The 16,048-nt window shown below is 44.7% G+C and overlaps 2 protein-coding genes across 3 annotated transcripts; both read left to right on the forward strand.

The window, feature by feature from the left end:
- Nucleotides 1-189: 189 nt before the first annotated feature.
- LOC126988995 (nucleolar complex protein 4 homolog) lies at nt 190-8,025 on the forward strand. 2 transcript variants are annotated; one of them, XM_050847462.1, is made up of 12 exons: nt 191-343; nt 951-1,075; nt 1,192-1,294; nt 1,550-1,642; nt 2,068-2,186; nt 2,535-2,639; nt 2,887-3,280; nt 4,010-4,070; nt 5,714-5,824; nt 6,169-6,326; nt 7,083-7,282; nt 7,719-8,025. In XM_050847462.1, exons 2-12 carry the CDS (start codon nt 965-967, stop codon nt 7,842-7,844), a joined length of 1,581 nt encoding a protein of 526 aa, XP_050703419.1. In that variant the 5' UTR covers nt 191-343; nt 951-964; the 3' UTR covers nt 7,845-8,025. The 2 variants fall into 2 exon arrangements, with proteins under 2 accessions (XP_050703420.1, XP_050703419.1); XM_050847463.1 differs by lacking the exons at nt 5,714-5,824; nt 6,169-6,326; nt 7,083-7,282; nt 7,719-8,025 and adding an exon at nt 5,225-5,707 and having other exon boundaries at nt 190-343.
- A 1,052-nt stretch (nt 8,026-9,077) lies between these two features.
- On the forward strand, nt 9,078-14,841 carry LOC126988998 (60S ribosomal protein L10-like). The gene is made up of 6 exons (XM_050847466.1): nt 9,078-9,176; nt 9,335-9,364; nt 10,617-10,815; nt 12,433-12,539; nt 13,772-13,934; nt 14,594-14,841. Exons 2-6 carry the CDS (start codon nt 9,342-9,344, stop codon nt 14,759-14,761), a joined length of 660 nt encoding a protein of 219 aa, XP_050703423.1. The 5' UTR covers nt 9,078-9,176; nt 9,335-9,341; the 3' UTR covers nt 14,762-14,841.
- Nucleotides 14,842-16,048: the final 1,207 nt, after the last annotated feature.

Genomic DNA, 16,048 nt, shown 5'->3' on the forward strand with positions numbered 1-16,048 from the left:
TAGTCTGGAAATTGCTTTTATTGCACTGTTTTTTGTGATAGAGAGAATATATGGTTGAGCATCCTCCATTTCGGCTCAGTACATCTCCATTAATTTACATATATACCAATAATATACGCATAGAAATGAGTGTATATATTATTTCTAGCTTGTTATTGGGGGTTTCATGTGTTATTAGTCTGTGTGGAGGTGTAAATAATTATAAATGCTAATGACCGTCCCGGGGTGGGGTAATGAGGGCGGCGGGACGGTTCCTTTGTTTACATCCGCGGGGCACACACGTGTTGCTCTATATTGTTGTGTGTATATTAAAGGAAAGGAGGAATAGGAATAAATTAATAAGGTAAGTATTGTAATAGAAAGGTGGAGATGGAGGAGAGAGATAAAAGAAAAATGGAGGAAGGGAAGGGAAAGGAAGGGAGAGGAATGGAAGAGAAGGGAAGGGAAGGGAGGAAATGGAAAGAGAAGGGAGGGGAAGGAAGGAGAAGGAAAGAGAAGGGAGGGAAGGAAAGGGAATGGAAGGAAAGGGAGGGAAGGGAAAAAGAAGGGAGGAAATGGAAAGAGAAGGGAAAGGGAAGGAAATGAAAGAGAAGGGAAGGGAGGAAATGGAAAGAGAAGGGAAAGGGAGGAAATGGAAAGGGAAGGAAAGGAAAGGGAAAGGAAGGGAAGGGAGGGAAAGGAAAGAGAAGAGAAAGATTGGAAAGAGAAGAGAGAGAAAGGAAAGGAAAGAGAAGGGAAGGAAAGGAAAGGAAAGAGAAGGGAAAGGGAAGGAAATGGAAAGAGAAGGGAAAGGGAGGGGAACATCAGTGGACAGGAGGCTCAGGAAGGTAAAGCAAGGTGGGTTTAATAATAGGAAGATGGAGGAGAAGGGAGATAGAAGAAAAATGGAGAATCTCGGAGTCTCGATGAGTCTGAACTTTTACAATGATGTCCTTTTCACTATTTTCCAGAGTCACGTCCAGCCATGGGGGGTCCAAAGGCAGGGAGGCGCACCGTCAAGAATCTGGTCAAGGAGTTCAAGGCGGACCGAGTCAAGAACGCCAATGTTATCGTGGACATTACGGAAAGACTTGAGGTGAAGAGAAATGTTATTAGTTTTATTTAATATCTACGCAAGTCCTCTTTAGACAACCTCGATGATTCACTCTAATCCTGCCCTTCCTCTCCCCCCCCTACCCCTCCCCCCCCCAGAGTAGCGACCCTGGCACCACCCTCTCCGCAGTGACGGGCCTGCACCATATCTTCACCTACCTGTTGACGGAAGAAGCGATAGAAAGGCCGATTAAGAAGGAAGGTGAGTATTGTTATTATTACAGAAAGTCTCGTAAGTAAGGAAGTATCTATGAATTTCCTGAGTCAAGACCTATAGTAACTGTTTGGGGTTATGTTAGGTTAAGTTTAGGGTATCTTTAAACACATGAGAGCCAGCTCCTTATGGTATGAATCAACACAGAATGACCTCACTTTGTCGTATGGAAAGTCTCATTAGTAAGGAAGCATATATTATCATTATTATTATTATTATTATTATTATTATTATTATCTTCAGGAGACGACAGTGCTCGGAACGCCCTTAACAAATGGCTTAAGGAAATGTTCGAGGACACGCTGGCGGCCTTTCTCAAGCTGCTCGGACATGGTGGTTAGTTATTATTATTATTATTATTATTATTATTATTATTATTATTTGTGGTCATATATATGCATCTTCTATTTCCTCTTTTGTTTCTTAATTCCTCCTTCTCTCCTTCTTCTTCTTCTTTTTCTTTTTTTATCTCCATTTTCCTTTCCTCTCTCTCCCTTTCTTCCTTCTTCCCTCCATGTCCTCTGCTTCATTTCCTTCCTCAATTCTCTCTCTCTCTGTCTCTCTCTCTCTCTCTCTCTCTCTCTCTCTCTCTCTCTCTCTCTCCTCTCCCTTCCCTTCCCTTCCCTTCCTTCCTTCCTTTCTGCTTAAACTATCCCCTTCAATCCCTCCTCTCTCTCCCTCTCCCTCCTCCTCCTCCTCCTCCTCCTCCTCCTCCTCCTCCTCCTCTAACCCCCCTCCCCCCCTTCTTCCTTCCCCCCCAGAGAGAGCCGTACAGGAGCTTGCCTTGACCTCCTTGATAAAACTTATGCAGACAGAAGGACGTCACCCCCTCCGACGCACCTCCTCCAGTGGATATGGCTTCCCCCTGCGCAGACTCAAGGTAGGAGGAGGAGGAGGAGGAAGAAGGAGAAGGAGGAGGAGGAGGAGGAAGACAGTAGGGGGAGGAGGAGGAGCAGGAAGACAGTAGGAGGAGGAGGAGGAGGAGAAAGAGAAGAAGGAGGAGGAGGAGGAGAAGGACGAAGGAGAAGGAGGAGGAAGACAGTAGGAGGAGGAGGAGAAAGAGAAGAAGAAGGAGGAGGAGGAGGAGGAGGAGGAAGACCCTATTTTAACCATATCACAAGCTCTCCCTACCTCAACCTATCCCATAACACTGACACCATTGTTACAGACTATCCCAACCCTGACACCATTGTAACAGACTATCCCAACCCTGACACCATTTTGACAGGCAATCTTGGCGGTCTTGATATCGGATGAGGAAGATCGGAAGCCATTGGTGAACCTACTGCTGGAATACCTTGAATTTGAGGACTTCCTATTCTATACCTTATTGGTGAGTAGTAGTAGTAGTAGTAGTAGTGGTAGTAGTAGTAGTTCTTATATATTTGTTATTATTGGTATTATTATTGTTATTATTATTTGAAACTAATCCATTTTTTCTCCTTTTCTTCCCTCTCTCTCTCTCTCTCACCCCCCCCCCCCCCCACACGTACACACACACACACACACACACGCACACGCACACAACCCCCCTCCTCCCCCCCACACACGCACACACACATACACACACACGCTCACAGGCCATCACCGATATCGTAAAAGCGCACACACACACACAAACACACACACAGACTTACATGAACAATCTCTTCCCTGTGCTCGAGAGGCTCCGGGTCCCCCCCCAGGGCAGCCCACCCCCCCTGACCCCCCCTAAGCACTTCCTGACCCCTGGCGACGAAGCGGAAGAAGAAAACGTTGACTCGAGCGATGATTTTAACCATAACCGCAGAAAATTCGTCCTGCCCTATCCGGAAGCGCGTCGTTGCTTAAATACTGTCTGGCTGGCCGTCCTGAGGTACCCCCTGACCCCAGAGCTGTACCGCCGTGCCCTGGTGGCCATCCCGGACCTGGCCATGCCCCACCTGGACAAGCCATTAGCTCTGACTGGGTTCTTCATGGAGTCGTACAATATGGGTGAGTAGGCCTAAGGATATTTGTTGTTTGCGTCTGAGTTGTTTGTTTTGCCGTAAAATCTATTACTTTATTCATTATTATTATTCTTTTCATTATTATTATTATTATTTTTGATTTTTTGGACGAAACGAACGATATTTTTTTTCTTCCTTTTTGAAATGAGAGAAAAAAAAGTGATTCATTAATAATAATAATGGTCCTATAATTTCTCATTTTCCTTTCTTTTGTTATTATTATTATTATTATTATTGTTGTTGTTGATTTTTTGGACGAAACGAACGATATTTTTTTTCTTCCTTTTTTGAAACGAGAGAAAAAAAAGTGATTCATTAATAATAATAATGGTCCTATACCTTCTCATTTTCCTTTCTTTTGTTATTATTATTATTATTATTATTATTATTATTATTGTTGTTTTTTGGGACGAAACAAACAATATTTTTTTTCTTCCTTTTTGAAACGAGAGAAAAAAAAAGTAATTCATTGATAATAATAATGGTTCTATACCTTCTAATTTTCCTTTCTTTTGTTATTATTATTATTATTATTGTTGTTGTTGATTTTTGGGACGAAACGGACGATATTTTTTTTCTTCCTTTTTGAAACGAGAGAAAAAAAAGTGATTCATTAATAATAATAATGGTTCTATACCTTCTAATTTTCCTTTCTTTTGTTATTATTATTATTATTATTATTATTATTAAGTCTGTTCAATTTTCTCTTTTCCAGGGGGTTCCATCAGCCTTCTCGCCCTACAAGGTGTCTTTATCCTCATCAACAAGCACGACCTGTAAGGATTTCACATTTATATATAGATTTGTGTCCGTAAAGCAGTTCTTGCCTATGTCTTTGTTGAATCTGAATATATTGGATATGGTAGGAAATGGCTGCATGATCGCGTCAGGTCAGGTCAGGTCAGGTGTCGTTCGGGAAGCTTGACCTCTGTATCTTTGGCTTGGTTTCCTCGATCAGCTCTTCTTTAAATAATAGTTATCCAATCGTGTCCTTCTCTTCCTCTGTAGTGAGTCTTTCTACTTGCAATATCTCCTTTCATGTGCATAAGCTGGGCATTGGATTAAAAAGTGGGTTAGATTTTCTAGTTCCCTTCATCTTCCCAATGTTTACGTCCTTTCCGGAGACTGCCCGGATTTCTACAAGAAGCTGTACGCATTATTGGAACCCACGGTCTTTCTACTTGCAATATCTCCTGTCTTTCATTTGCATAAGCTGGGCATTGGATTAAAAAGTGGGTTAGATTTTCTAGTTCCCTTCATCCCAATGTTTACGTCCTTTCCAGAGACTACCCAGATCTCTACAAGAAGCTGTACGCATTGTTGGAACCCACGGTCTTTCTGTTTGCAATATCTCCTGTCTTTCATGTGCATAAGCTGGGCATTGGATTAAAAAGTGGGTTAGATTTTCTAGTTCACTTCATCTCAATGTTTACGACCTTTCCAGAGACTACCCGGATCTCTACAAGAAGCTGTACGCATTATTGGAACCCACGGTCTTTCTACTTGCAATATCTCCTGTCTTTCATTAGCATAAGCTGGGCATTGGATTAAAAAGTGGGTTAGATTTTCTAGTTCCCTTCATCTCAATGTTTATGTCCTTTTCAGAGACTACCCAGATTTTTACAAGAAGCTGTACGCATTATTGGAACCCACGGTCTTTCTACTTGCAATATCTCCTGTCTTTCATTTGCATAAGCTGGGCACTGCATCAAAAAGTGGGTTAGATTTTCTAGTTCACTTCATCTCAATGTTTACGTCCTTTCCAGAGACTACCCAGATCTCTACAAGAAGCTGTACGCATTATTGGAACCCACAGTCTTTCTACTTGCAATATCTCCTGTCTTTCATTTGCATAAGCTGGGCATTGGACTAAAAAGTGGGTTAGATTTTCTAGTTCCCTTCATCTTCTCAATGTTTATGTCCTTTTCAGAGACTACCCAGATTTCTACAAGAAGCTGTACGCATTGTTGGAACCCACGGTCTTTCTACTTGCAATATCTCCTTTCTTTCATTTGCATAAGCTGGGCATTGGATCAAAAAGTGGGTTAGATTTTCTAGTTCACTTCATTTTCTCAATGTTTACGTCCTTTCCAGAGACTACCCGGATCTCTACAAGAAGCTGTACGCATTGTTGGAACCCACGGTCTTTCTACTTGCAATATCTCCTGTCTTTCATGTGCATAAGCTGGGCATTGGATCAAAAAGTGGGTTAGATTTTCTAGTTCCCTTCATCTTCTCAATGTTTACGTCCTTTCCAGAGACTGCCCGGATTTCTACAAGAAGCTGTACGCATTATTGGAACCCACGGTCTTTCTACTTGCAATATCTCCTGTCTTTCATGTGCATAAGCTGGGCACTGCATCAAAAAGTGGGTTAGATTTTCTAGTTCACTTCATCTCAATGTTTACGTCCTTTCCAGAGACTACCCAGATTTCTACAAGAAGCTGTACGCATTATTGGAACCCACTGTATTCCATGCCAAATACCGAGCGAGGTTCTTCATGTTATGCGATCGTTTCCTTGCCTCAACGTAAGTACTCCTCCTCCTCCTCCTCCTCCTCCTCCTCCTCTTCCTCTTCCTCCTCCCTTCTCTATCCTTTCAGAATTGTCCATATCCATATTTGTATTCTCCCTGACTCTCCTTCTCCACTTCCTCCTCCTCCTCCTCCTCCTCCTCCTTCTTCTCTTCCATTTTCTTCTCCTCTTCCTCCTCCTCCTCTCTCATTCTGTCTTCCTTTCTCTCTCTCTCTCATATTCCTCCTCCTCCTCCTCCTCCTCCTCCTCCTTCTCTCTCTTCCTTAACACTCAAACCCTTACCTTCATTCTCTCTCCTTTCTCCTCCTCTCCATCTCCCCTAATGCCCCCCCTCCCCAGGCACCTCCCGGAGTACCTGGTAGCCTCATTCGTCAAGCGGTTGTCCCGGTTGAGCCTCTCCGCCCCTTCCGCCTGCCTCCACCTGGTCCTCAAGTTCATCGTCAACCTCCTCATCCGCTTCCCAGGGCTCCAGAGACTCATCCACAACCCTGACGGAGGTATGGAAGAGGAGGAGGAGGAGGAGGAAGAAGAGGAGGGTAGTTGTAAGGTTATGATGTTTTAGAAGGAGTTTGAGGAAGAGGAGGAGGAGGAAGAGAAGAAGGAAGAGGAGGAAGAGGAGAGAGAAGAAGAAGGAGGAGGAGGAGGAAGAGGAGGATAGTTGTAAAGTTAAGATATTTGAGGAGGAGGAAGAGGAGGAGGAGGAGGAGGAGAGAGAAGAAGGAGGAGGAAGAGGAGGAGGAGGAGAGAGAAGAAGGAAGAGGAGGAGAGAGAAGAAGGAGGAGGAGGAGGAGGAGGAGAGAGAAGAAGGAAGAGGAGGAGGAGGAGAGAGAAGAAGAAGGATGAGGAAGAGGAGGAGGAGGAGGAGGATGTTAGAAATGAAGAAAAAAAAATGAAAAAGAAGATATTGATAAGGAAAGAGGAGGAGGAGGAAGAAGAGGAGAAGGAGGAGGAGGAGGAGAGGAAGAGAAAGAGAGAAAGAAAAAGATTAAAAGAAGATAAAAAAGAATTAGAGGAGGAGGAGGAGGAAGAAGAAGAGGAGGAGGAGGAGGAGGAAGAAGGAGGAGGAGGAGAAAAAAAATCTCTCTCTCTCTCTCTCTCTCTCTCTCTCTCTCTCTCTCTCTCTCTCTGACCTTCTTTCTCTCTCCCTGACCTTCTCTCTCTCTCCCTCCCTGACCTTCTCCTCCCACCCCTCTCTCTCTCTCTCTCTCTCTCCCTGACCTTCCCCCCTTGACCTTCCCCCTTCTCCCCCCCAGGGCAGGCCAGCGACCCCTTCCAGCCTGCCGAGAGTGACCCAGCCTGCACCAGGGCTTCCGAGAGCAGCCTGTGGGAGGTAGCCAGCCTGCAGAGCCACAGCCTACCTTCCATAAGTAGGCTGGCAGGCTTTACCAAGAGACACAGCCTGCCCCAAAAGGAATATGACCTAGGCCTTGTTGTGGAGGAGGCCTATGGGGAGGTAAGGAGGAGGAGGAGGAGGGAAGGGATGGGAAGGAATAGGAAGGGCAGGGATAGGAAGGGAAGGGAAGGGAAGGGGTAGGAAGGGATGGGATAGCAAGGGAAGGGATGGGATAGCAAGAGAAGGAATAGGATAGGAAGGGATGGGATAGGAAGGGATGGGATAGGATAGGAAGGGATAGGATAGGAAGGGATGGGAAGGGAAAGGAAGGGATGGGATGGGAAGAGAAGGGAAGGGATGGGATGAGAAGGGATAGGAAGGGAAGGGAAAGGAAGGGATAGGATAGGAAGGGAAGGGAGAGAGAGAGAGAGAGAGATTAGTAATAGTTGTAGTAATAGTAATAATAATAATAATATATGTAATCTCTCTCTCTCTCTCTCTCTCTCTCTCTCTCTCTCTCTCTCTCCTCCTCCTCCTCCTCCTCCTCTTCCTCCAGCTGTTCGAGAGGGCCAGCAAAATCCCAGTGAAGGACTCCATCCCTACGACCTTCAGCAAGCCTCAAGGACTCTTCTGCTACCCTGAGGATGCCATGAAGGATTCCTGGTGTGTGTGTGTGTCCTAGGAGGAGGAGGAGGAAGAGGAGGAGGAGGAGGTGTTTTACAGAAGAAAGGATTTGGAAGAGGAGGAGAAGGAGGAGGAGGATATGTTTCAAAGAAGAAAGGAAAGGAAGGAAGGATTTGGAAGAAGAGGAGGAGGAGGAGGAGGAGGATATGTTTTAAAGAAGAAAGGAAAGGAAGGAAGGAAGGAAGAAGAGGAAGGAGGAAGAAAGGAAGAAGAGGAGGAGGAGGAGATGTTTTAAAGAAGGAAGGAAGAATATGGAAGAAGAAGGAGGAGGAGGAGGAGGAGGAAGAGGAAGAACATGTTAGTAAATAAATAATTGTAATAAAAAATTAATAAAGTTAATTCAAGATATTTTATTTTGTTCCTATTTTCTGAAGACAGGAGGAGGAGGAGGAGGAAGAAGAAGAGGAAGAGGAAGAGGAGGAGGAGGAGGGAGAAGAGGAGAGGAAGAAGGAGGAGGAGGAGAAAAGGAAGAAGAAGAGGAGGAGGAGGAGGAAAGGAAGATATAGAAGAAGAGGGGGAGGAGGAGAGAGAATTAAGACATGGAGGAAGAGGAGGAGGAGGAGAGAGAATTAAGACATGGAGGAAGAAGAGGAAAGGAGGATATGGAAGAGGAGGAGGAAGATAATATGGAAGAAGAAGAGGAGGAGGAGGAGGAAAGGAAGATATATATGGAAGAGGAGGAGCGAGAATTAAGACATGGAGGAAGAAGAGGAGGAGGAGGAGGAAATAGGAGAATATAGAAGATTAGAAAAAGGAAAAGAAAATATAAAAGATAAGAAAAAGGAGAAGGAAGATAAAAATAATATACGGGGAAGAAAAAGAAAAAAATATTAAGTCCACCATTACATAAAAGACATATATTCTGCCTCCCTTTCCCTCTATAATGATAAACAAAAATAAGGTTAATAATAATAGTAATAGCTGAACTGATATTCTTCCCATATAGAAAAAATAGATTTATACATTTAATTGAATAATACAAAAGAGGGGTAGAAGACAGTGAAAGGTGTACATTAATATTTCTGCTATTATAAAAACACAATATTCTTACTCATTCGTACTTTACAAGGATGAAAAGACTAAAAATATATGGAGTTTTAAACCATGTCATTTTTTTAGCTTATCAATGCTTATAACATCTAAACAAGGCTATATTAACATTCCTACAATCAAAAAAATAAACATTCTAACTCCCTCTCCTTCTGAAATAATAAAAAAGACCATAAAATAAAAGTTCCAAGCATTTTTTACAAGACTTAAATATCCTCAGCAAAATTCAGGCTTCCTCTCCACTCGGTTCCAGCATTCTTTCGCCCGGGAGAAGGAGAAGGTAGGTCACGTGGAGGGAAGGTGTCTTAATATTTTTCCTATTTTCTCCCTTATTAGTGGCCGTAGGGAGCCGTGCCTATATATATTGAATCATAATGACCTTTGACCTGTATAGACACCGTGATGACCCTCGCTGACCTGTTATTTGTCTTATTTCAGCGGCAAGATGGGGCGACGTCCAGCGAGATGGTGAGTTGTTGACCCTCGTGGCGGGGATATTTTTGTCATTATTTCGTGTTGCCGCGTCATTAGCGGTGATTGTAGGCTGGGTCCTGGTTAATTAGTGTCCGTGAGTGTGATTAAGGGCAAGGGTTAGCCGGTGAGGGGTTTAATTAAGGGAGAAACGGTGATAATAGGCAGCGGGTGTAATACTAGAGATTTTGGACCCATGCTTTTGCTCGTAGACCTTAAGGGGGTAGATAGGAAACGGGTGTAAGGGTAGATATTTGGGTCCCATGCTTCTCTTTCTCTCGTAGACCTTAAGGGGGTAGATAGGAAACGGGTGTAAGGGTAGAGATTTGGGTCCCATGCTTATTCTCGTAGACCTTAAGGGGGTAGATAGGAAACGGGTGTAAGGGTAGATATTTGGGACCCATGCTTTTCTTTCTCTCGTAGACCTTAAGGGGGTAGATAGGAAACGGGTGTAAGGGTAGATATTTGGGACCCATGCTTTTCTTTCTCTCGTAGACCTTAAGGGGGTAGATAGGAAACGGGTGTAAGGGTAGAGATTTGGGACCCATGCTTTTCTTTCTCTCGTAGACCTTAAGGGGGTAGATAGGAAACGGGTGTAAGGGTAGATATTTGGGTCCCATGCTTTTTCTCGTAGACCTTAAGGGGGTAGATAGGAAACGGGTGTAAGGGTAGATATTTGGGTCCCATGCTTTTCTTTCTCTCGTAGACCTTAAGGGGGTAGATAGGAAACGGGTGTAAGGGTAGATATTTGGGACCCATGCTTTTCTTTCTCTCGTAGACCTCAAGGGGATATTTGCGTCATTGCCGGGCCTTAAGGCTGGGCATGGCGTGATTGTGGGTTTGTGGCATTGTTAAGGGTGAGGGCTGAGTGGGCATGGGTATATTTGCATGGTTTAATACTGGCCTGGTGTGCTGCGGGGGAGACATATCTGTTATGCCCCTCTCATGAATTTTCTAATGTGTGTCTTACCCCCCATTATACCCCCCTCCCCTTCACACACACACACACACACACACACACACACACACATACCAAGGCTGTCTTCAGATACACACACACACACACACACACACACACACACATACCAAGGCTGTCTTCAGATCCACAAAGGTCTCCACACACAGCCTGGGAGGTTTGAGGGTTGACCGAGGACAGGAGCACAGGAGTCTTTGTTATGTCGTAAACTATGTCACCCCCCCCACCCCCACCCACCCCCATCTCTGACCCTCCCTCCCTCCCCCCGCACAGTTACCGGTACTGCAAGAACAAGCCGTACCCTAAGAGTCGGTTCTGCCGCGGTGTGCCCGACCCCAAGATCCGCATTTTTGATCTGGGGCGCAAGAAGGCCGACGTGCGGGAGATGCCGCTGTGTGTCCACCTGGTGTCTGACGAGTACGAGCAGCTGTCCTCGGAGGCGCTGGAGGCCGGACGCATCTGTGCCAACAAGGTGAGGGCCGTGGGGGTGTGTGTGTGGCTGTGGTAGGAAGGTATTGGGTTTGGTCAGGTGTCTGGAGGTGGGTGTATCAATGTTGTGAAATATGCTAGAAATAAGTGTGTGTGAGATTCTATAAGGGAGGGTAGGTTACCATAGGGCTTTGTTGGGTTCCATAATGCTAGTCTGGGGGTTAGTTTCAGGTGTATATCAGTGGCTATAAGGGAGGGGAGGTTACCATAGGGCTTTGTTGGGTTCCATAATGCTAGTCTGGGGGTTAGTTTCAGGTGGATATCAGTGGCTATAAGGGGGGGTAGGTTACCATAGGGCTTTGTTGGGTTCCATAATGCTAGTCTGGGGGTGTTTCGGGTGTATATCAGTGGCTATAAGGGAGGGGAGGTTACCATAGGGCTTTGTTGGGTCCCATAATGCTAGTCTGGGGGTTAGTTTCGGGTGGATATCAGTGGCTATAAGGGAGGGGAGGTTACCATAGGGCTTTGTTGGGTTCCATAATGCTAGTCTGGGGGTTAATTTCGGGTGGATATCAATGTTGTGAAATATGCAAGAAATAAATGTGTGATGCTATAAGGGAGGGGAGGTTACCATAGGGCTTTGTTGGGTTCCATAATGCTAGTCTGGGGGTTAGTTTCGGGTGTATATCAGTGTTGTGAAATATGCTAGAAATAAATGTGTGATGCTATTAGGGAGGGTAGGTTACTATAGGGCTTTGTTGGGTTCCATAATGCTAGTCTGGGGGTTAGCTTAGGGTAAGTTAGGTTAACCCCTTCAACACAGGGACGCGTATACTGCATGCCCCGTACCATATCCGAGGACATGCAAACTGCGTCCCGGCTCGCTTTAGCCAATATACAAGTTATTTTATCTCTATGCTTATGTCTCAAAATGATCAACTAATTTGTTTTGTTATGTGCACCATTTAATTCTGCATGTTTTCATATATAATACATGATGATTGTGTTGAGTTTATGGCTGAAAACTTGTTATATTCAATAGCGACATTTTGAATTTGGCGTGCGCGGCGATCCCGGATACGGGGCGGGGCGCTGTTTTGGCCTGGCCGTAGTGAAGGGGTTAATATATGATTGTGAAATGTTCAGGAAATGTGTGTGTGTGTGTATATGTGTGTACAGGAAATGTGTGTACAGGAAATGTGTGTGTGTATATGTGTGTACAGGAAATGTGTGTGTGTGTGTGTGTATTTTCCTAGTCTTGATACTCAGGAAGGAAGTGAGTGTGTGTGTGTGTGCGTGTGTGTGTGTGTGTGTGTGTGTGTGTACCCCACTTATTAAGCCGACGCCCCGTGTGGCCATCCCCGGGGCGTGGTAAATGGTGGGCAAAGTGACCCCGGCCGGCCGTGTGTAGGGTGCGTTGAGCTGCCCCGCCACGCACCCAAGAAAGGCTCGCTACAAACACACTTTTATTATTATTATTATTATTGTTATTTGTTATTTTCTATGCTTCTTTTTCTTCCTCTATTTCCTTTCTTCATTATTCCTCTTCCCTTTTCTCATTTCTATTGTCTTAATTATTTTCTTCCTTTTATGTTTTCCTCTGTAACTTCATCCACTTTCTCCTCCGCCTCCACTCACCTCCACCTCCTCCACCTTGCAGTACCTAGTGAAGAACTGCGGCAAGGACCAGTTCCACGTCCGCGTCCGGCTCCACCCCTTCCACGTGATCCGCATTAACAAGATGTTGTCGTGTGCTGGGGCTGATAGGTAAGAGAGAGAGAGAGAGAGAGAGAGAGAGAGAGAGGATGTTGTATATATGAGTATTTATTTTCTATACAATTTATATTTTCCTGCAGAGTTTTCTCCCATATATATTTTTTTCTTTAATACTTTTCTATGTTTTTTGATAGGTGGGCACCAAGGCCTCTTAGTAAAGTAACAGTGTCTTGTATATACTAATCTTTATATTTCATTTTAGTTTTTATTTAACCCGATGGTGAGAGAGAGAGAGAGAGAGAGAGAGAGAGAGAGAGAGAGAATGGTATTTAATTATATATATGTTTGTTATTTTAAATTTTAGCAAGAGAAAATGTCAACAATTCCTCTATTTTATATTTTAGTTAGAGAAAAAAAATAGTTACATATTAACTTTTCAGCTTGTAACAATGGCAATGGATTTTAATAATGTTACTGTGTGCGTGTGAGTGTGTGTGTGCGTGTGCGTGTGTACCCCACTTATTAAGCCGACGCCCCGTGCGGCCATCCCCGGGGCGTGGTAAATGGTGGGCAAAGTGACCCCGGCTGGCCGTGTGTAGGGTGCGTTGTGCTGCCCCGCCACGCACCCAAGAAAGGCTCGCTACAAACACATTATTATTATTATTATTATTATTGTTACTATTATTATTATTATTACCATTTTTTAATAAGCCCACTGCATTTTTTATGGATAACTTAATCATCTTCATAATTTTTGCTTGTATATGGATTCTGACCCCAAATATGTCTATTCCAACACCAAATATATGGATTCCAATACCAAATATATGGATTCCAATACCAAATATATGGATTCCAACACCCATTTTTGCCTGGGTATGGATCCTAACCCCAAATATATGGATTCCAACACCAATTATATGGATTATGACCCTAAATATATGGATTCTAATACCAAATATATGGATTCTGACACCAATTTTTGCCTGAGTATGGATTCTGACACCAAATATATAGAATCCAACCCCAGTTATATCGATTCTAACACCAATTTTTGCCTGGGTATGGATTCTGACCCCAAATATATAGAATCCAACCCCAGTTATATCGATTCTAACACCAATTTTTGCCTGGGTATGGATTCTGACCCCCAAATATATAGATTCCAACCCCAATTGTTGCCTGGGTAAGAATATTCTCCGTTTTCTATGTCCTCTTAGGGATTTTAATGGGCGACTCAACCAATTCTCATATTTAATCACACCCTTCCCCCCCTCCCCCAGGCTCCAGACAGGGATGCGCGGCGCCTTCGGTAAGCCACAGGGGACAGTGGCGAGGGTGCAGATTGGGCAGCCCATCATGTCTGTGCGCACCCATGACCGTCACAAGGCTCATGTCATTGAAGCGCTCAGGAGGGCCAAGTTCAAGTACCCTGGCAGGCAGAAGGTGGGTAGAAGGAGGAGGAGAGGAGAGGAGGAAGGGAAGGGAGAGAGAGGGGAGGATGTGTGTAAGGAAGGAGGAGGAGAGGAGAGGGGGAAGGGAAGAGAGTGAGATGTAGGGAAGAATGTGCATTTGAGGAGGAGGAGGAGGAGAGAGGAAGAGGAAGGCAAGAATGTGTGTCTGAGGAGGAGGAGGAGGAGAAGGGAAGGGAAATGGAGAGAGAGAGAGAGAGAGAGAGAGAAAGGAAGGGACAGCTTGTGATATGGGTGAAGGGAATGGCCGAGGAAGGGAGAGCTTGTGATATGGGTGAAGGGAATGGCCGAGGAAGGGAGAGCTTGTGATATGGGTGAAGGGAATGGCCGAGGAAGGGAGAGCTTGTGATATGGGTGAAGGGAATGGCCGAGGAAGGGAGAGCTTGTGATATGGGTGAAGGGAATGGCCGAGAGCTACTACTATTACTATTACTATTACTACTACTAATAATTTTAACCTACCCTTCCTTCCTTCTTCCCTTCCTCCTTCCTTCCTTCCTTTCCTTCCCTTCTCTCTCCATTCTCTCCAATTTTTCCTCCCCTAATACCCCCATCCACAAACACTTCTCTCCCTCCTCCCCTCCCCTTCTCTCCTCACCACCCCATACTGACCCCATTCCTCCCCCATCACAGATCTACGTCTCCCGCAAGTGGGGATTCACCAAGTTCGACCGAGAGGAATACGAGGACCTCTTGGCACAGGGTCGCCTGTTCCCCGATGGCGTCACGGTCCAGTATAGGCCTGAACACGGGCCCCTCAAGGTGTGGAAGAAGACCCAACTCGAACTGGCAGGCATGTAAGGAGATGGAGGTGATTGTCTTGTCGTCACTCTGTACTTCCTGCCTTCCCTGTGCGGTCGAAATAAATTGACTGTGGTATATGTCTTGTGTGTTATTTGACCGTGTTTGACGAGGCCTTGGTGGAGGTGTTGTGTTCGTGTGTCCATGGGTAGTGTTATGAGCCTAGGGATAGTTTGACAAGGCCTTGGTGGAGGTGGTTGTGTTAGTGTGTCCATGGGTAGTGTTATGAGCCTAGGGATAGTTTGACAAGGCCTTGGTGGAGGTGGTTGTGTTAGTGTGTCCATGGGTAGTGTTATGAGCCTTGGGATAGTTTGACAAGGCCTTGGTACAGGTGGTTGTGTTAGTATGTCCATGGGTAGTGTTATGAGCCTGGGGATAGTTTGACAAGGCCTTGGTGGAGGTGGTTGTGTTAGTGTGTCCATGGGTAGTGTTATGAGCCTTGGGATAGTTTGACAAGGCCTTGGTGGAGGTGGTTGTGTTAGTGTGTCCATGGGTAGTGTTATGAGCCTAGGGATAGTTTGACAAGGCCTTGGTAGAGGTGGTTGTGTTAGTGTGTCCATGGGTAGTGTTATGAGCCTGGGGATAGTTTGACAAGGCCTTGGTGGAGGTGTGTTCGTGTGTCCATGGGTAGTGTTATGAGCCTAGGAATTGTTGAATAATTAATTGTGATACTATAATTAAAACAGCAGACATGAACACTGAACTAGTTATTACATGTGATATTATTCGTAAAAGAAATTAAGACACTCACTCACTACCGAAGACTATTACTGAGGCTAAGTTATGATTGTTGACGGCCCTTGTAGAATATGAAACAGCAGGCCTCAAACCTCATCAACGGTAAATATCTGTAGTAACTTCTTCCCAGCTTTTCTCTATTCAGGGTCGCCGTTGTGAATGAGCCTTCTCCACGTATTTCTGTTGTTGGCCATCTCTGGGTTTAAATTCTTCTCCCTTAGATCTCCGTTTATGCTATCAATCTTCTTCTATTTCCCTGCACTTCCATTTCCATGACTTCCCTTCCTACATGACCTTCCCCAACTCTTCTTCTCAAGTGTCCATACCACCTCAATATCTGTAGTAACTCAACCAATTAAATGTTCAGTATGTTACATGTGTAGGAAGTATGCAAATTCAGCTTTCAGACTTTCCTGTGATCACGATTATATGAAGTAATTGCCCCTGTCTGACTACTGTTGCTACTACTACATGTTAAGCTTAAGAAAGAAAAGGAGGAGGAGAGAAAGAGGAAAGGAATGGAAGAGGAGAAAAGAATAAGAAGAGGAA

Source organism: Eriocheir sinensis, unplaced genomic scaffold (genome assembly GCF_024679095.1).
Source record: "Eriocheir sinensis breed Jianghai 21 unplaced genomic scaffold, ASM2467909v1 Scaffold103, whole genome shotgun sequence".
In the NCBI taxonomy this organism is placed as follows: Eukaryota; Metazoa; Arthropoda; class Malacostraca; order Decapoda; family Varunidae; genus Eriocheir; species Eriocheir sinensis.

Coding starts and splice junctions, on each gene's coding strand:
- LOC126988995 (XM_050847462.1), top strand. CDS start 965: ATGGGGGGTCCAAAGGCAGGGAGGCGCACCGTCAAGAATCTGGTCAAG. Junction 3,281..4,009: donor CATGGAGTCGTACAATATGG/GTGAGTAGGCCT, acceptor TCTCTTTTCCAG/GGGGTTCCATCAGCCTTCTC. Junction 6,327..7,082: donor CATCCACAACCCTGACGGAG/GTATGGAAGAGG, acceptor TCTCCCCCCCAG/GGCAGGCCAGCGACCCCTTC.
- LOC126988998 (XM_050847466.1), top strand. CDS start 9,342: ATGGGGCGACGTCCAGCGAGATG. Junction 10,816..12,432: donor GACGCATCTGTGCCAACAAG/GTGAGGGCCGTG, acceptor TCCACCTTGCAG/TACCTAGTGAAGAACTGCGG. Junction 13,935..14,593: donor AGTACCCTGGCAGGCAGAAG/GTGGGTAGAAGG, acceptor CCCCCATCACAG/ATCTACGTCTCCCGCAAGTG.